Source organism: Elephas maximus, chromosome 26 (genome assembly GCF_024166365.1).
Source record: "Elephas maximus indicus isolate mEleMax1 chromosome 26, mEleMax1 primary haplotype, whole genome shotgun sequence".
NCBI classification, from domain to species: Eukaryota; Metazoa; Chordata; class Mammalia; order Proboscidea; family Elephantidae; genus Elephas; species Elephas maximus.
This window is the reverse complement of record NC_064844.1, coordinates 45,015,409-45,034,079: the sequence shown is the minus strand read 5'-3', so window position 1 is coordinate 45,034,079 and position 18,671 is coordinate 45,015,409. Positions and strand designations below refer to the sequence as shown.

The following is an 18,671-nucleotide window of genomic DNA, read 5'->3' as shown; positions in this document are numbered from 1 at the left end:
TTCATCTAAGTGAATGGTATAATATTTGTCCTTTTGTATCTGATTTATCTCACTCAGCATAATGTTTTCTATGTTTAATCCTGTTGTAGTATTTATCAGGACTTCGTTTCTCTTTATGACTGAGTAATATTCCATTGTATGGATATAAAATGTTTTACTTATCCATTCATCTGTTGATGGACACTTGGGTTGTTTCTACCCGTTGGCTATTGTGAATAGTGGTACGTGAACATTGGTGTACAGCTACGTATTTACATCCTTGCTTTTAATTCTTTTGGGTATATACCTAGGAGTGGAATTGCTGGGCCAGAGGTATTTCTGTGTTTTAAGATTTTAAGGTACCATCAAACTGTTTTACATAGCAGCTGTGCCGTTCTACAGTTCATTCAGCCGTGGATGAGGGTTCCGATTTCTCCACATCCTTGTCAGCACTTGCTACTTTCCTTTTTTTCCCATATAATAACCGTCCTGGTGAGGGTGAAGTGGTGTCTCATTCTGGGTTATTTATATATTTATTTACATTGTAATGTTTAATTTCTTAGCTTAGGTAGTGGGTCAAGTATAGTATATTCTTTTTTTTTTAAATAATGTTTTATTTTTGGTAAAATTTTATGCGGCAGATTAGGTTCCCATTTAATAATTTCTCTGCAGTTTGTTTAGTGTCATTGATTACATTTTTCATAACATGTCAACTTTCTAATTATTTCCCTTCAAGTGGTTCTGCTTCCAGTAATCTAGTTTCCCTGCCCCTTTGCCTTCTCATTCTTGTTTTAGAATAAGTGGTGACCATTTGGTCTCACATAAATGAATTTTTAGATGAAGTTTTGAAAGAGTAGAATACTCTTGGGTGGTATTGTTTATTTTACGAGCCAATCTGTTATTCCAATTCATAGAATATTTTCAGTTCAAGGCTAAGGAGTATCTCAGGGAGTCCTCCAGCCTCAACCAGTCCAGAAATTTTGGACTTTTTTAACAATTTGAGTTCTGTTCTACATTTTGCTCCCATTCTATCAGGATCCATCTATTGTGATCAGAACAGTCCGTAGTGGTAGCTAGGCACCACCTAGTTATTTTGGTCTCAGGGTAGATGAGGCCGTGGTGCGTGTAGACTGTTAGTCCTGTAGACTAGTTTCTTCTCTGAGTCTTTGGTTTCCTTCTTTCTCTTTTGCTCTGAATGCATAGGGACCAAAAGTTGTGTCTTAGATGGCTGCTTCCAAGCTTTTTAGACCTCAGATGCTACTCACCAAACTACGATGTAGAACATAAACTCTATGTCCTATATTGTGCCAATTGAGTGAGTTGTCCCATGAGACTGTGACGTAAGCCTTCATATTCTGTAAACCAATCCCATGGGGTGTTTGGTTAAGATGTGAAGTAGCCATATTTGTGCCCACTTTGTGCTTTATTGTACATATTTATATATATGGATGCATATAGTTATATACATATATACCTGCATATAGGTATATCTTCATATACCCACATATATATATATACACGTACCTATATGCTTGTATGCACATATACATACACATGTAACCACATATATTTTTTAGTTGTTGCATATTAAACCCTTTTAGGTATATGATTGCCAAATATTTTCCTGCAATATTTAGGTTGTTTCTTCACTTTACTGGTAAAGCCTTTTAATGCACAAAAGTTTTTAATTTTGATGACATCCCATTTGTCTGTTTTATCTTTTGTTACTTGTGTTTTTGATGTTACTTGAAGCATTACTCCCATGTTTTGTTCTAAGAATTATATGGTTCTCATTCTTACACTTAGATCTTTGATCCATTTTGAGTTAATTTTCATATATGGTGTGGATTTGCATGTGGAAATCCAGTTCTCCCAGCACCATTTATTGAAGAGACTCTTCTTTCCCCATTAAATGGACCTAGCACCCTTATTAAAAATCAGTTGAACATAGATATACAGGTTTATTTTTGGATTCTCAATTCTATTTCATTGGTTTATTGTGTATTATTATACTAGTAGTAGACTGTTTTGATTACTGAAGCTTTATAGTATGTCTCGAGATTGGGAAGTGTGAGTTCTACGGTGTTGTTCTTTTTCAAGACGACTTCGGCTATTCAGGCACCCTTGCAATGCCATGTAAATTTGAGGATTGGCTTTTCCATTTCTACAAAGAAGGCTGTTGGAATTTTGATAGGGATTGTATTGAATCTATAGATTGCTTTGGGTAGTATTGACATCTTAATGATAATAAGCGTTCTAATCCATGAACACCGAATATTTTTCCATTTATTTAACTCCCATCATTCTTAATGTGCCTCCTTAGAATTGAGGATGGGTGGTATGAGGTAGGAAACCCTGGTGGCGTAGTGGTTAAGTGCTACGGCTGCTAACCAAAGAGTCGGCAGTTCGAATCCACCAGGCGCTCCTTGGAAACTCTATGGGGCAGTTCTACTCCGTCCTGTAGGGTCGCTATGAGTCGGAATCGACTCGAGGGCACTGGGTTGGGTTAAAAAAAAAAAAACACATTTCCCCTTTGACTTGTGGGACTCCCAATTTCTTCCTTTCATATTGTAAAAGGGGTCTGTGTCAGCGTCCCTGTCCCTCAGCTAGAAAGCTCCTACCTCTGCCCTGGCCCACCCTTGCATTAGAAACTAGGGTTGTCATTCACACAGGGGAGGCTGTATTTAACTTGTTCTACTTTTAGTCTAAATTATATTTTGTTCTAAGATTTCTTGAAGTGATAGTCTTTGACTGCTTCTACAGTCATTTTAAGAAGTGCTGCTTTTCCTCACTGTTATTTGTATACTTTCACATTCTTGTCAGTTGGATGTTAGAATTTAAAAATGAATTTTTTCCTGACTGTGATTCTTTTGCTTTCCCAGTTGCCAAAACAAAGGGGATTTGGTGATGGAGGCTTTGTTGGAAGGAATGCAAAATCGGGGACATGGCGGGTAAGTTTGCTTTTAACCCTAAGCTTTTCACTGCAGTTTTAAAAATATATTCTAGTTATGCTTCTGATTATAATGTCCTTTGGGTACAGAAGTGTCTTTAGTACAAGTGTTAAATGCCAAGCTGATCCATGTTCCATGCGTAGACAGCATCTCTCTTTGGGGTGTTTGCCTCATTTTAGCAATGTGAACATGCACACTTGCCTTCAGCCCAGCTTGAGTTCTCTAGTCTGAAAAGGGAAAAGTACAGAGGTTTTCCTGGCATGAAGTCCAAATGCTGAGGGCTTTTATTTTTTTTATTGTGCTTTAAGTGAAAGTTTACAGCTAAAGTTACTTTCTCATACAAAAATTTATACACACATTGTTATGTGACCCTAGCTGCCATCCCTATAACGTGACAGCACACTCCTCCTTTCCACCCCAAATTTCCTTGTCCTTATTCAACCAGCTCCTATCCCTTTCTGCCTTCTCATCTTGCCTCTGGACAGGAGCTGCCCATTTAGTCTTGTGTATCTACTTGAACTAAGAATCATACTCTTCACAAGTATTATTTTATATATTATAGTCCAGTCTAACCTTTGAAAAGTTGGCTTCGGAAATGGTTTTAGTTCTGGGTTAACAGGGAGTCCAGAGGTCATGTCTTCTGGGGTTCCTCCAGTCTTAGTCAGACTGTTAAGTCCGATCTTTTTGCTAGAATTTGAGTTCTAGACCCCACTTTTCTCCTTTTTCTCCAATCAGGGACTCTCTGTTGTGTTCCCTGTCAGGGTGGTCATTGGTGGTAGCCGGGTACCATCTAGTTCTTCTGGTCTCAGGATGCTTTTTATTTTAAAAAACATTTAAACCATAGACGTTTACAGCTCTCTATGGCCATTGCAGGGAACCTCTTTGAATCCAGTACATCTGTGATGCACACCTCTGTTTCCAGGTCCCTCTATACCATGTACTTGCTGCATTATCTGCTATCTCCTGTAACTTGGAAGGACATCAGTAAATTTCCAATATTAAGATAGACTGTAGTAAAATTGTAATAATAAGGTGGGAAGAAATACTTGAAATAAATCTGCCCCAAGAATGGGTTTCTTGAAATAGCTCTTAAAATTATATTATCACTTTTCTGGCAGGTAGCCTGAAAGCTTCTAAGGCTTTTTATTTTGGCTAGATGAGAATAGGACATACAGGCTTGTCTGAACTCTTCCTGAAAGCTTCTCAAACATCTTACTAAAGAGTTAGTTGTTGGTTGTGGAAGCTTCACATCACAAGCCAGACCCAAAATATCAGTCTTGTGTTTGACCAAATGACTTAGTCTTTAGGTTGAGCTTTAAAGAAAACCCACTGCCATCGAGTTAATTCCAACTTATAGTGGCCCTGTAGGACAGGGTAGAATTGTCTTGTAGGGGGTTTCCAATCTTTGTGAATGAAGACTGCCACATCTTTTTCCCGTGGAGTGGCTAGTGGGTTTGAACTGCTGACCTTTAGGTTAGCAGCCGAGCGCTTTAACCACGGCGCCACTAGGGCTACTTTAGGTTGACCATTAGGGAAGATAACATATTCTTTAGAATAAACAATCATCGTAATATGAGTATAAAAAGCAAAAGTCAGAAATCATGTTGTTTGCTTCTGGTAATTTACTTATCGGCATTGTTCCTCTTTAGGTGGGTTTACGTCTTGGTATGTTTTTACAAGTGAAGGATGAAAAGCCACTTGGACGTATGTTCTGTGTTCTTACTGGTCTGTGTTATTTATAGGGGATTTTTGACATCTTGCGAAGCAGAACTACAGGAGCTCATGAAACAGATTGACATAATGGTGGCTCATAAAAAGTCTGAATGGGAAGGTCAGACACGCGCTCTGGAAACTCGCCTGGACGTCCGTGAGCAGGAACTCAAGACTCTTGGGAGTCAGCTGGAGGTGAAACGCAAAGAGGTAAAGCAGCCGCTTCACTCATCTTTTTGATATTTCAACCTTCCTTTTATATTAAGCATGTTTCTTAAAAATTTGTTCAAGAAAACATTCGTATACCAAGTTAGCTTCTGTATTGTCTTTTATTATAGTTCTGATGGTTTCTTTTAGAAGGAAAATTTATTGTGGAAATAGATAAGAATGCTAATATTTATTTCAAGGATCGTATTACCTTGGTTATAAATAATACATAGATGATTTCTTTAAGAAAATGTAAAAGGGTGTCCCCCGATCATTGTGTAACTTCATCCTATTACACATCTCTGTTTATTAGCTGAGTTTAGTGAAAGTTGTTTTTGGTTAGTGTAAAAAAAAAAAATAAGCCCAAAGTTCAACAATTTGCCTCTTTTGTTTAGAAAACCCTTTTGAAAGTATTTGTATTTGACCATTGTTAAAAATGAGAGGGAAAGAAAGAAAAGAGAAAAATAAAAATCACTTGCAATCCTACCACCCATAGATATTGGTGATTTGGGAGAAGAGTTTAATAATACTTGCTGATTGATTTCTCATAATTTATCTGGTACAGTAGGAAGGAGTATACCAAATAATGAAAGAGAAGTAGAAAGCATTTGTAATACTAGAGTTGCCTTTAAATTTCTGCTCTGAATATCCATCTAAGAAGGATTGGAAAAGTTGTAGGGAAACACTGCCCCAAGCGCCATTGTGATGGGCGTTCTTACCAGCAGGATCACTACTCATTAATGCCCTTATCAGGTTATTCATGTGCACTTCAGTCAGTGGTACACGCTGAGATTATGGTTTTGTCAATAACACTTATCAGAAGTATTTTAGAAATGTTTCAGGTAACAAAGAATAGGGTAGGCTCAATAAAAGTGTTTTTATGCTTTTCAAAAGAATCTCTCAACAGCTGGTCATTTGCACTTTGGATCAAACAGTATATAGTAATATTGGTTGTTCGAATTCAGTTTTCTGGGAATGCCATTTGCCAAACTGGAATTTATTTTAAAATTTGTTTAAAGCTTTTAGAATCTATTACAAAATTCCACCTCATGCAAAGATATAGAAGGTGGTAGAAAAAGTACGTGGAATGATAATCATGTTTGTTTTTTTTAAATTGTGATTTAGCTAGGGTGAGTGCCCCTTCTCTGGTAAAATACTTTAGCTACTACTTCTTTATTTCTCCTAGGACAGAACAAAAGTAGCACTGGATTGTAAGTTAAAGTGAGAGTAGTTTCTTAGTTAAGAAAATCACTATGTATCTAGGTGTCTAAGTTGTTCATTTTGTTAGAAACCCACTAAAGAAATTCCTGTGTGTGTGATTATGAGAATATTTAACCACTCCAAGGCCAAGTCTGAACTAATTCCTGTAGCTTAGTTTTGGTGTCAGGGGCATTATTGCCATTACTTTATACCTTAAGGAGAAATTAAGGGATACAAAGGATAGTTTCCACAGTAAGGATTTGAAGATTACAAGTTTGCTCTGGGGACACATAAGAACTTTAGAATTGCAGCTGTCTGATCAATTTGCTGCTTCATTGGTTGGGCTGCTGAAAAGTTGATTATGTTTCTAGAAATAATGTACTTTTACCAAACGCTGGTAATGGAAACCTATTCCACAGTGTTTGTGAAATTGTGTTGCATTAAAACATTTCATTCCAGTGAGGTTTATAACATGTTCATAATCTACTTTGAGCAATACGTGATATAAGAACTAGGAAATAAGGTTTTAAGCTTTTGTCATTTGAAGGGGGAAGGCCTAGAAGCAGTCAGCCCTCTAGTGTAAACAAACAACCAAAAACGTCAAACCAAACCCCCTGAGTAGAACTGTCCTATAGCGTTTCCAAGGCTGTGATCTTTACAGAAGCAGACTGCTGCATCTTTCTCCTGTGGAGCCGCTGGTGGATTCTAACCGCTGACCTTTTTTTTGGTTAGCAGCTGAGCACTTTAACCACTTAGCCACCAGGGCTCCAAACAGTGCTGTTCACGTGACTGATCTGCGATGAGACAAAGAGCTTGTGTTGGAATGTAAATCAGCACTGCGTCTTATCATGGAAAAGTTGTGCAAGAAGCAACTTTGAAAACTATAAATTGTGTGTAAATGTACCAGTTATTTAGCTTTCTTCTGTTATCCATACTGACAGTTTCAAACCTTGACTCTGATTTCTCTACCTAATACCACTCCTTCACTCTAAGCATTTAACCTCTTTTTCCTCCTCCTTTTTTGAAAAAGATTTGAGTGCCTACTATGAGCCAGACCCTGTATATAAATGAAATTAAACATTTTCTTCATGTTCAGTGTTTATGCTTATAACATAGAGTAAAGAAAAGTAGTTCTCCAAGGCTTATAAGGAAAAACAGTAGTCATCTGCCCCACCCCTCTGAACCTAGGGTTCTTGCTTCTCTGAAGCAATAATTTCAGTTGTTAACTGATTGTTTTGATATTCACTCCAAATTTCTAAATAACATGTTGTATTTCTTGATTTTTAATTTTAGGTATTACCTAAAGCCTTGCTACTGTGAAACATGAGGGCTTTTCCCTCTTACATACAATTTTCATTCCCTCATTCTGCCAGGATTGTATATCATAAGATGTTAAATATTTCTCACAGTTGAGTCAGATAATGTAACTATGATCAAACTTATTTCTTGTACAACTTTTTGTTGTCTCAAAATTAATTACTATCTGATTTTTATTTGCCTTTTTTTATGTACCTAGCATTGATTCTTCCTAAATTCTCTGACGCAAGTGTAAGTCTTCTTCATGTTCAGACATATCCAGCTCATCTATCCATTTTCTTTTTTTTCTGTGAAGCCACTTTTCCTGTAGCTTGCCGTTTGCAAATATGGGTAGGTTACTCTTTAGGAAGGAGCCCTAGTGATGTAGTGGTTAAAAGCGCTGGGCTGCTAATGGAAAGGTCAGTGTGAGTCATAATTGACTTGATGGCAGGGGGTTAGAATTTTTTTTATATGGTGTTTATAAAGATACAGCAAGGTTGAAAATAAAAGAATATAGCATGCAAACACTTTAAATACAAAGACTGTCGTTCTGTTCATAGCAGAAAAAAATACCTGAAGCAAAGAGCATTATGTGTCATAGTGATGAAATACAAAGTTTCAGAATATGTAACTGTAGCAGACATTCTTTGTGTCCTGTATCACATTGCCTTGGCCCCCTAATTTCATTTTAGATACAATAAAATCTGCGAAAGCCAAAACCTATGTAAGGTGGAAAGCTGTCAGAGAAGGAAAACGCAAATATTTTCCACTAAAACGAGTGATAGAAAAGCAATAAGACTGCATCCTGTCAAGGGCAGAAAACTTGCCAGACACAGAAGAATAAGGCAGTCCCGTTTAGCCCCGGCTCTCACAGGTTTCACTACGTTGTAGACAGCTCACTGCACACTGCTAGCATCCCACTGTACTTTGGCTTCTCTTTCTGGAGTTTTGGAAAATGGTTTAGGTGAAACCTGGAAGTCTGGGGAAGTTGACACTCTCCCAGGGCAGCCTTCAAGCAGCGAAGGGGCTGGACTCCCCAAATTCCTATTCGTTTGAGGGACAATCCCGAAACACATCTATTAACATCCATAATGTTTTCACTTTCTTGTTATTTTGACTCTACAACTCCTGTAGTAGGAAAAACTAGGTGTTCGTGAACTAGATGTCGTCTTCGTTAATAGTTAAATTCTCTCTTCTGTTTACTGATCAGTGACTTAATCAACGTAGCATAGAAATAAGTAATATAGTTCATTGAAACCTGAAGCTCTCATTTCTCCTCTTTAGTGTTAATGAGGTTTATTTTCTGGTAGGGTGAATTTTCTACATCATCTCTCTTAGTGTTTTTTCAGAATAGCTTTACCAGAATATTTTTTACTCTTTGGGGACGGACTTTATTGCCAAGAAAATCTCATGGAGCACTTCTACACTGTAATACGTGGAGTTGCCATGAATCAGAATCAACTTGACAGCAGTGGTTTTGTTTGGGTTTGTGTGTGTGTTTGTGTAGCTATATTGATATCAGACTTACTTTACCTAGCGTGTTTTCAAGGCTTATCCATTTGTTTTTTGCATGTTTTATCAGAACTTCCTTTCTCTTTATGATTGAGTACTTTTCTATCATATGCATATTCTGCATCTTGATCATCTGTTCGTTTTTTGATGGATACTTGGGGTTTTTCCACCAACTGTTATGAATTAATGCTGCTATGAACATTGGTGTGCTCTCCTTTCATTTCTTTTGGGGATATACCTAGGAGTGGGAATTGCTGGGTCATATGATAATTCTATGTTTAACTTTCTGAGGGACCTCCAAACTTTTTCACAGTGGCTACACTATTTTTCATTCTCACCAGCAGTGCATGAGGGTTCTGATTTCTCCATAGCCTCATTAACACTTATTATCAGCTTTTTGATAATATGCACCCTAAAAACAAAAAATGCCAAACCCGTTGCCATCGAGTCAATTCCTACTCATAGCCACCTTATAGGACAGAGTAGAACTGCCCCATAGGGATTCCAAAGAGCCCCTGGTGGGTTTGACCTGCCGACCTTTTGGTTAGTAGCTGTAGCTCTTAACCTCTATGCCCACCATCAGGGTTTCCATATATCTCGTTGTAGTTTTGATTTGCATTTCCCTATTTAGTTTTTTTTTTTTTTAATTAACCTTGAATATCTTTTCCTGTGCTTACTGGCCATTTGTATATCTTCTTTGGTGGATGTCTTCAAATCTTTTGCCAGTTTTTTTGTTTTGTCTTTTCGTTGTTGAGTTGTAGAAGTTTTTTATATATTCTGGATACAAAACCATTATCTTATACATGATTTGCAAATATTTTCTCCCATTCTGTGGGTTTTCTTTTCGTTTAGTAATGTCCTTTGATGGGCAAAAATTTTTAATTTTGATTCAGTCCAGTTTATCAATTTTTTCTTTCGTTGCTCGTGCTTTTGGTGTTATGTCTAAGAATCCATTGACAAATCCAAGGTCATGAAGATTTACCCTTATCTTCTAAAACTTTTATGGTTTTAGTTCTTATATTTAGGTCATTGATTCATAGGGTTGCTGCATGTCAGAATCGAGTCAACGGCAATGGGTTTTTGATCTGTTTTGAGTTAATTTTTATGTATGGAGTGATGTGGGATCTGACTTTATTCTTTTGCATGTGAATATCCAGTTTTCCCAGTACCATTTATTGAAGAGACTGTTCTTTCCCCGTTGAATGAACTTGGCACTCTTGTTAAAAATCAGTTGGCCATAGATGAATGGTTCTATTTCTGGATTCTGAATTGTATCCATTGGTTTATATTTCTGTCCTTATACCTTTGCCACATTGACTACTGTAGTTGTATAGTAAGTTTTAAAGTTGGGAAGTGTGAGTCCTCCAACTTTGTTACTCTTTTTCCAGATTGTTTTGGCTATTTGGGGGCCTCTTGCAATTCCATGTGAATTTTGGGGATTGGTTTTTTTATTTCTGCAAAGAAGGCTATAGGAATTTTGTTAGAGGTTGGATTGAATCTGTGTATCCCTCTAAACCAAAACCAAACCAAACTTGTTACTCTCAAGTGAGTTCCGACTCATACACCTTATAGGACAGAGGAGAACCGCCCCGTAGCGTTTCTAAAGAGGAGCTGGTAGATTCCAACTGCTGACATTTTGGTTAGCAGCTGAGCTCTTAGCCGCTGTGCCACCAGGGCTCCGTATATCCCTGTAGGTAGTATTTAACAGTGTTAAGTTTTCCTATCCACCAATACACGATATCTTTCCATTTGTTTAGATCTTTAATTTCTTTCAGCAGTGTTTTGTCATGTTCAGTGTACAAGTCTTTCACCTTCTTGGTTAAATTTATTCTTAGTTATTTATTCTTTTAGATGCTATTGTAAATTGAATTATTTTCTTAATTTCCTTTTTAGATTGTTCGTTGTAGGTGTATAGAAACACAACTGATCTTGTATGTTGACTTAAATATTTTTTTAAAATTAGAGTTTTATCTTTCCAGTTTTTTTGACTATATTTATCCATTCTTCTAGTTTAAACTTCAGAATCATTTTTTCAATTAAAAAAAAAAAACCCTACCAGTATTTTTATTAAATTCCATTTTTTTGTATTTTAAGTTTTATATATACATGTATATATATATGTTTTTATTGTGCTTTAAGTGAAAATTTATAATTCAAGTCTGTTTCTCATGTTGTTGTTAGGTGCTGTCGAGTCAGTTCCGACTCATAGCGACCCTATGCACAACAGAACGAAACACTGCCCAGTCCTGAGCCATCCTTACAATCGTTGTTATGCTTGAGCTCACTGTTGCAGCCACTGTGTCAATCCACCTCATTGAGGGTCTTCCTCTTTTATGCTGACCCTGTACTCTGCCAAGCATGATGTCCTTCTCCAGGGACTGATCCATCCTGACAACATGTCCAAAGTATGTAAGACACAGTGTCGCCATCCTTGCTTCTAAGGAGCATTCTGGTTGTACTTCTTCCGGGACAGATTTATTCATTCTTTTGGCAGTCCATAGTATATTCAATATTCTTCGCCAGCACCACAATTCAAAGGCATCAATTCTTCTTCGGTCTTCCTTATTCATTGTCCAGCTTTCACATGCATATGATGTAATTGAAAATACAATGGCTTGGGTCAGGAACACTTAGTCTTCTAGGTGACATCTTTGCTCTTCAACACTTTAAAGAGGTCCTTTGCAGCAGATTTACCCAGTGCAATGCATCTTTTGATTTCTTGACTGCTGCTTCTGTGGCTGTTGATTGTGGATATAAATAAGATGAAATCCTTGACAACTTCAATCTTTTCTCCATTTATCATGATGTTGCTATGAGGATTTTTGTTTTCTTTATGTTGAGGTGCAACCCATACTGAAGGCTGTGGTCTTTGATCTTCATTAGTAAGTGCTTCAAGTCCTCTTCACTTTCAGCAAGCAAGGTTTTGTCATCTGCATAACGCAGGTTGTTAATGAGTCTTCCTTCAGTCCTGATGCCACGTTCTTCTTCATATAGTCCACCATCTCAGATTATTTGCTCAGCATACAGATTGAGTAGGTTGGGTGAAAGAATACAACCCTGACGCACACCTTTCCTGACTTTAAACCAATCAGCATCCCTTTGTTCTATCTGAACAACTGCCTCTTGATCTATGTAAAGGTTTCTCACGAGCACAATTATGTGTTCTGGAATTCCCATTCTTCGCAGTGTTATCCATAATTTGCTATGATCCACACAGTCGAATGCCTTTGCACGGTCAATAAAACACAGGTAAACATCCTTCTGGTATTCTCTGCTTTCAGCTAGTATCCATCTGACATCAGCAGTGGTTCCACGTCCTCTTTTGAAACTGGCCTGAATTTCTGGCAGCTCCTTGTCGATATACTGCTGCAGCCGCTTTTGAATGATCTTCAGCAAAATTTTGCTTGCGTGTGATACCAATGATATTGTTCTATAATTTCTGCATTCGGTTGGATCACCTGTCTTGGGAATAGGCATAAATATGGATCTCTTCCAGTCAGTTGGCCAGGAAGCTGTCTTCCATATTTCTTGGCATAGACGAGTGAGCACCTCCAGCGCTGCATCTGTTTGTTGAAACATCTCAATTGATATTCCATCAATTCCTGGAGCCTTGTTTATTGCCAATGCGTTCAGAGCAGCTTGGATTTATTCCTTCAGTACCATCGGTTCCTGATCATATGCCCCCTCTTGAAATGGTTGAACATCGACTAATTCTTTTTGGTATAATGACTCTGTGTATTCCTTCCATCTTCTTTTGATGCTTCCTGCGTCGTTTAATATTTTCCCCATAGAATCCTTCACTGTTGCAACTCGAGGCTTGGATTCTTGCTTCAGTTCTTTCAGCTTGAGAAACGCGAAGTGTGTTCTTCCCTTTTGGTTTTCCATCTCCAGCTCATTGCACATGTCATTATAATACTTTACTTTGTCTTCTCATGACGTCCTTTGAAATCTTCTGTTCAGTTCTTTTACTTCATCAATTCTTCCTTTTGCTTTAGCTGCTTGACATTCAAGAGCAAGTTTCAGGGTCTCCTCTGACATCCATCTTGGTCTTTTCTTTCTTTCCTGTCTTTTCAGTGACCTCTTGCTTTCTTCATGGATGATGTCCTTGATGTCATTCCACAACTCGTCTGGTCTTCGGCCACTAGTGTTCAATGCATCAAATCTATTTTTCAGATGGTCTCTAAATTCAGGTGGGATATACTGAAGGTCATATTTTGGCTCTCGTGGACTTGCTCTGATTTTCTTCCGTTTCAGCTTGAACTTGCATATGAGCAATTGATGGTCTGTTCCACAGTTGGCCCCTGGCCTTGTTCTTGTTGATGATATTGAGCTTTTCCATTGTCTCTTTCCACAGATGTAGTCAATTTAATTTCTGTGTGTTCCATCTGGTGAGGTCCAGGTATATAGTCGCTGTTTATGTTGGTGAAAGATGGTATTTGCAATGAAGAAGTCGTTGGTCTTGCAAAATTCTATCATTCAATCTCCAGCATTGTTTCTGTCACCAAGGCCATATTTTCCAACTACCAATCCTTCTTCTTTGTTTCCATCTTTTGCATTCCAATCACCAGTAATTATCAATGCATCTTGATTGCATGTTCGATCAATATCAGACTTCAGTGGCTGATAAAAATCTTCTATTTCTTCATCTTTGGCCCTAGTGGTTGGTACGTAAATTTGAATAATAGTTGTATTAACTGGTCTTCCTTGTAGGTATATGGATATTATCCTGTCACTGACAGCGTCGTACTTCAGAATAGATCTTGAAAGGTTTTTTTTGACGATGAATGTAATACCATTCCTCTTCAGGTTGTCATTCCCAGCATGGTAGACTATATGTATGTTTCTTATACAAAAACTTATACACACATTGTTATGTGACCCTAGTTGCTCTCCCTATAATGTGACAGCACACTCCTCCTCTCCACCCTATATTTCCAATGTCCACTCAACAAGCTCCTGTCCGCCTCTGCCTTCTCATCTTGCCTCCAGACAGGAGCTGCCCACTTAGTCTCATGTGTCTACTTGAGCTAAGAAGCAAACTATTCACCAATATCATTTTATGTCTTATTGTCCAGTCTAATCTTTGTCTGAAGAGTTCGCTTTGGGAATGGTTTTAGTTTTGGGTTTACAGAGAGTCCGAGGGCCATGTCCTTTGGGATCCTTCCAGTCTCAGTGAGACCATTAAGTCTGGTCTTTTTACTAGAATTTGAGTTCTGCACCCCACTATTCTCCTGCTCCATCAGGGACTCTCTGTTATGTTCCCTGTCAGGGCAGTCATTGTTGGTAGCTGGGCACCATCTAGTTCTTCTGGTCTCAGGCTGATGGAGTCTCTGGTTCATGTGGCCCTTTTGTCTCTGGGGCTAATATTTCCCTTGTGTCTTTGGTGTTCTTCATTCTTCTTTGTTCCAGGTGGGTTGGGACCAGTTGATGCATCTTAGATGGCCACTTGCTAGCTTTTAAGACCCCAGATGCCTCTCACCAAAGTGGGATGCAGAACGTTTTCCTAATAAACTTTGTCATGCCATTTGACCTAGATATCCCCTGAAACCATGGTCCCCAGACCCCTGCCCCTGCTACTCTGTTCCTTAAAGTGTTTGGTTGTATTCAGGAACCTTCTTAGCTTTTGGTTTAGTCCAGTTGTGCTGACTTCCCCTATATTGTGTGTTGTCCTTCCCTTCTTCTAAAATAATTCTTTTCTACTATCTAATTAGTAAATACCCCTCTCCCTCCCTCCCCACCCTGGTAACCATCAAAGAATGTTTTCTTTGGTGTTTAAACCTTTTTCTTGAGTTCTTATAATAGTGGTCTCATACAATATTTGTCCTTCTGTGACTAATTTGACTCAGCATAATGCCTTCCAGATTCATCCATGTTATGAGATGTTTCACAGATTCACTCTTGTTCTTTATCATTGCGTAGTACTCCATTGTGTGAATATACCATAATTTGTTTATCTGTTTGACCGTCGATGGGCACCTAGGTTGTTTCCACATTTTTGCTATTGTGAACAGTGCTGCAGTGAACATGGGTGTGTGTATCTGTTCATGTGAGGGCTCTTATTTCTGTAGGATATATTCCAAGGAGTGGGATTGCTGGATCGTATTGTAGTTGTATTTTAAGTTTTAAGAAAGCGCCAAATCTATTTCCAAAGTGGTTGTACCATTTTACATTCCCACCAGCAGTGTATAAGTATTCCAGACTTTCCACAACCTCTCCAGCATTTATTATTTCGTGTATTTTGGATTAATGCTAGCCTTGTTGGGGTGAGATGGTGTCTCATTTTAGTTTTAATTACATTTGTCTGGTGGCTAATGATTGTGAGCATTTCCTCATGTATCTGGTAGCTGCCTGAATGTCTTTTTTGGTGAAGTGCATGTTCATATCCTTTGCCCATTTTTTAATTGGGTTATTTGTCTTTTTGTTGTTGAGGTTTTCCAGTATCTTACAGATTTTAGAGATTAGACGCTGATCAGATTTGTCGTAGCCAAAAATTTTTTCCCAGTCTGTAGATTGTCTTTTTACCCTTTTGGTGAAGTCTTTGGATGAGCATAAGTCTTCGATTTTTAGGAGCTCCCAGTTATCTAGTTTCTCTTCTGATGTTTGTGCATTGTTAGTAATGTTTCATAAACTGTTGATGCATGTATTAGGGCTCTGAGCATTGCTCCTATATTTTCTTCCATGATCTTTATCATTTTAGATTTTATATTTAGGTCTTTGATCCATTTGGAGTTAGTTTTTGTGCACGGTGTGAGGTTTCATCTTTTTGTAGATGGATATCCAGTAATGCCAGCACCATTTGTTAAAGAGACTTCCTTTCCCTGATTCACAGACTTGGGCCTTTGTCAAATACCAGCTGCTCATAAGTGGATGAATTTATGTCTGGATTCTCAATTCTGTTCCCTTGGTCTGTGTATCTATTGTTGTACAAGTACCAGGCTGTTCTGACTACTGTGGCGGTATGAAAAAAAAAACCAAACCCAGTGCTGTCGAGTCGATTCTGACTCATAGCAACCCTATAGGACAGAGTAGAATTGCCCCATAGAGTTTCCAAGGAGCGCCTGGCAGATTTGAACTGCCAACCCTTTGGTTAGCAGATGTAGCACTTAACCACTAAGCTACCAGGGTTTCCTTGTGGCAGTATAACAGGTTCTAAAATCAGGTAGTGTGAGCCCTCCCATTTTTTTTTTTCCTTCTTTTTCAGTAATGCTTTCCTTATCTGGGGCCTCTTGCCCTTCCAGCTGAAGTTGGTGATTTGTTTCTCTGTCTAATTAAAAAATGCCATTGGAATTTGGATCAGAATTGCATTCTTTCTATAGATTGCTTTGAGTAGAATAGGCATTTTCATAATGTGAGTCTTCCTATCCATGAGCAAGGTATATTTTTCCACATATGTAGATCTCTTTTGGTTTCTTGCAGTAGTATCTTGTAGTTTTCTTTGTATAGGTCTTTTATGTCTCCGGTTAGATTTATTCCTAGGTATTTTATCTTCTTGGGGGCTATTGTAAATGGTATTGATTTGGTCATTTCCTTTTTGATGTTGTCTTTGTTAGTGTAGAAGAATCCAACTGATTTTTGTATGTTTGTCTTGTATCCTTATACTTTGCTGAACTCTTTTATTTGTTCCAGTAGTTTTCTTGTGAATTCTTTCAGGTTTTCTGTGTATGAGATCATTTTATCTGCAGATAGAGATACTTCTTCCTTACCAACTTGGATGCCCTTTATTTCTCTTTCTAGCCTAATTGCTCTGGCTAGGACCTCCAGCACAATGTTGAATAAAAGTGGTGATAAAGGGCATCCTTGTCTGGCTCCAGTTTTCAGTGGGAATGCTTTCAGACTGTCTCCGTTTAGGTTGATGTTGGCTTTTGGTTTGTATAAATACCCTTTTTTCTGTTGAGAATTTCCCTTCTATTCCTATTTTGCTGAGAGTTTTTATCATGAATGGGTGTTGGACTTCGTCAAATACCTTTTCTGCGTCAATCGATAAGATCTTGTGGTTCTTGTCTTCTGTTTTATTTATGTGATGGATTACATTGATTGTTTTTCCAATGTTGAACCATCCCTGTATTCCTGGTATGAATCCCACTTGATCATGGTGAAATATTTTTTTTGTATGTTGTTGAATTCTATTGGCTGGAAATTTGTTGAGGATTTTTGCATCTAAGTTCATGAGGGATGTTGGTCTAAATTTTCTTTTTTTGTGGTGTCTTTACCTAGTTTTGGTATCAGGATATGCTGGTTTCGTAGAATGAATTTGGGAGTATTCCATCCATTTCTATGCTCTGAAATACCTTTAGTAATAGTGGTGTTAACTCTTCTGTGAAAATTAGCAGAATTTTCCGGTAAAGCTGCCAGGGCTTTTTTTTGTTGCCTTTTTAAAAATTACCTTTTCAGCCTCTTCTTTTGTTACAGATTTATTTAGTTGTTCTATCTCTGTGTTTAGGTTTTTTACCTCTGTGTTAGTTTAGGTAGGTAGTGTGTTTCTAGGAATTCATCCATTTCTTCTAGGTTTTCAAATTTGTTAGACTACAGTTTTTCATAGTATTCTGTTATGATTCTTTTAATTTCAGTTGAGTGTGCTGTGACATCGCCCATCTCCTTTCTTATTTGGATTATTTGCTCCTCTCCTGATTTTTTTTTTTTTTTGGTCAGTTTGGCCAGTGGCTTATTGATTTTGTTGATCCTTTCGAAGAACTAGCTTTTGGTCTTGTTAACTCTTTCAATTGTTTTTCTGTTCTGTATTTCACTTAATTTGGCTCTAATTTTTATTATTTGCTTTCTCCTGGTGCCCTAGGGCTTCTTTTGCTGCTCTTTCATTTATTTATTTATTATCGTACTTTAGTTGAAGCTTTATGAAACAAACTAGTTTCTCATTGAACAGTTAATACACGTATTGTTTTATGACATTGGTTAACAACCCCACAATATGTCAACACTCTACCTTCCTTTTTTTTTTATTAACTTTTATTAAGCTTCAAGTGAACGTTTACAAATCCAATCAGTCTGTCACATATAAGTTTGCATACATCTTACTCCCTACTCCCACCTGCTCTTCCCCTATTGAGTCAGCCCTTTCAGTCTCTCCTTTCGTGACAATTTTGCCAGCTTCCCTCTCTCTCTATCCTCCCATCCCCCCTCCAGACAAGAGCTGCCAACAGACTCTCAAGTGTCCACCTGATATAATTAGCTCACTCTTCATCAGCATCTCTCTCCCACCCGCTGACCAGTCCCTTTCATGTCTGATGAGTTGTCTTCGGGGATGGTTCCTGTCCTGTGCCGACAGAAGGTCTGGGGAGCATGGCCGCCAGGATTCCTCTAGTCTCAGTCAGACCATTAAGTATGGTCTTTTTGTGAGAATTTGGGGTCTGCATTCCACTGATCTCCTGTTCCCTCAGGAGTTCCCTGTTGTGCTCCCTGTCAGGGCAGTCACTGATTGTGGCCGGGCACCAACTAGTTCTTCTGGTCTCAGGATGATGTAGGTCTCTGGTTCGTGTGGCCCTTTCTGTCTCTTGGGCTCCTAGTTGTCGTGTGACATTGGTGTTCTTCATTTTCCTTTGCTCCAGGTGGGTTGAGACCAATTGATGCATCTTAGATGGCCGCTTGTTAGCCTTTAAGACCCCAGACGCCACATTTCAAAGTGGGATGCAGAATGTTTTCATAATAGAATTATTTTGCCAATTGACATAGAAGTCTTTCAAACCATGGTCCCCAAACCCCCGCCCTTGCTCCGCTGACCTTTGAAGCATTCATTTTATCCCGGAAACTTCACTCTACCTTCTTGACCTTGGGTTCCATTTTACCAGCTTTCCTGTTCCCTTC

The 18,671-nt window shown here is 38.3% G+C and overlaps 1 protein-coding gene across 9 annotated transcripts in view; it reads left to right on the top strand.

The window, feature by feature from the left end:
* Window positions 1-18,671, top strand: part of CEP63 (centrosomal protein 63) — a 131,026-nt gene that overhangs the window by 63,766 nt on the left and 48,589 nt on the right. For all 9 annotated transcript variants that reach the window (XR_007515519.1, XM_049870313.1, XM_049870310.1 and 6 more), the window contains 2 exons: window positions 2,862-2,930; window positions 4,673-4,850. Coding sequence is in view for 8 of the 9 variants with exons in the window: in XM_049870309.1 (XP_049726266.1) it covers window positions 2,862-2,930; window positions 4,673-4,850 (247 nt within the window). In the remaining variant the exon portion in view is untranslated. The remainder of the gene's footprint in view (window positions 1-2,861; window positions 2,931-4,672; window positions 4,851-18,671) is intronic.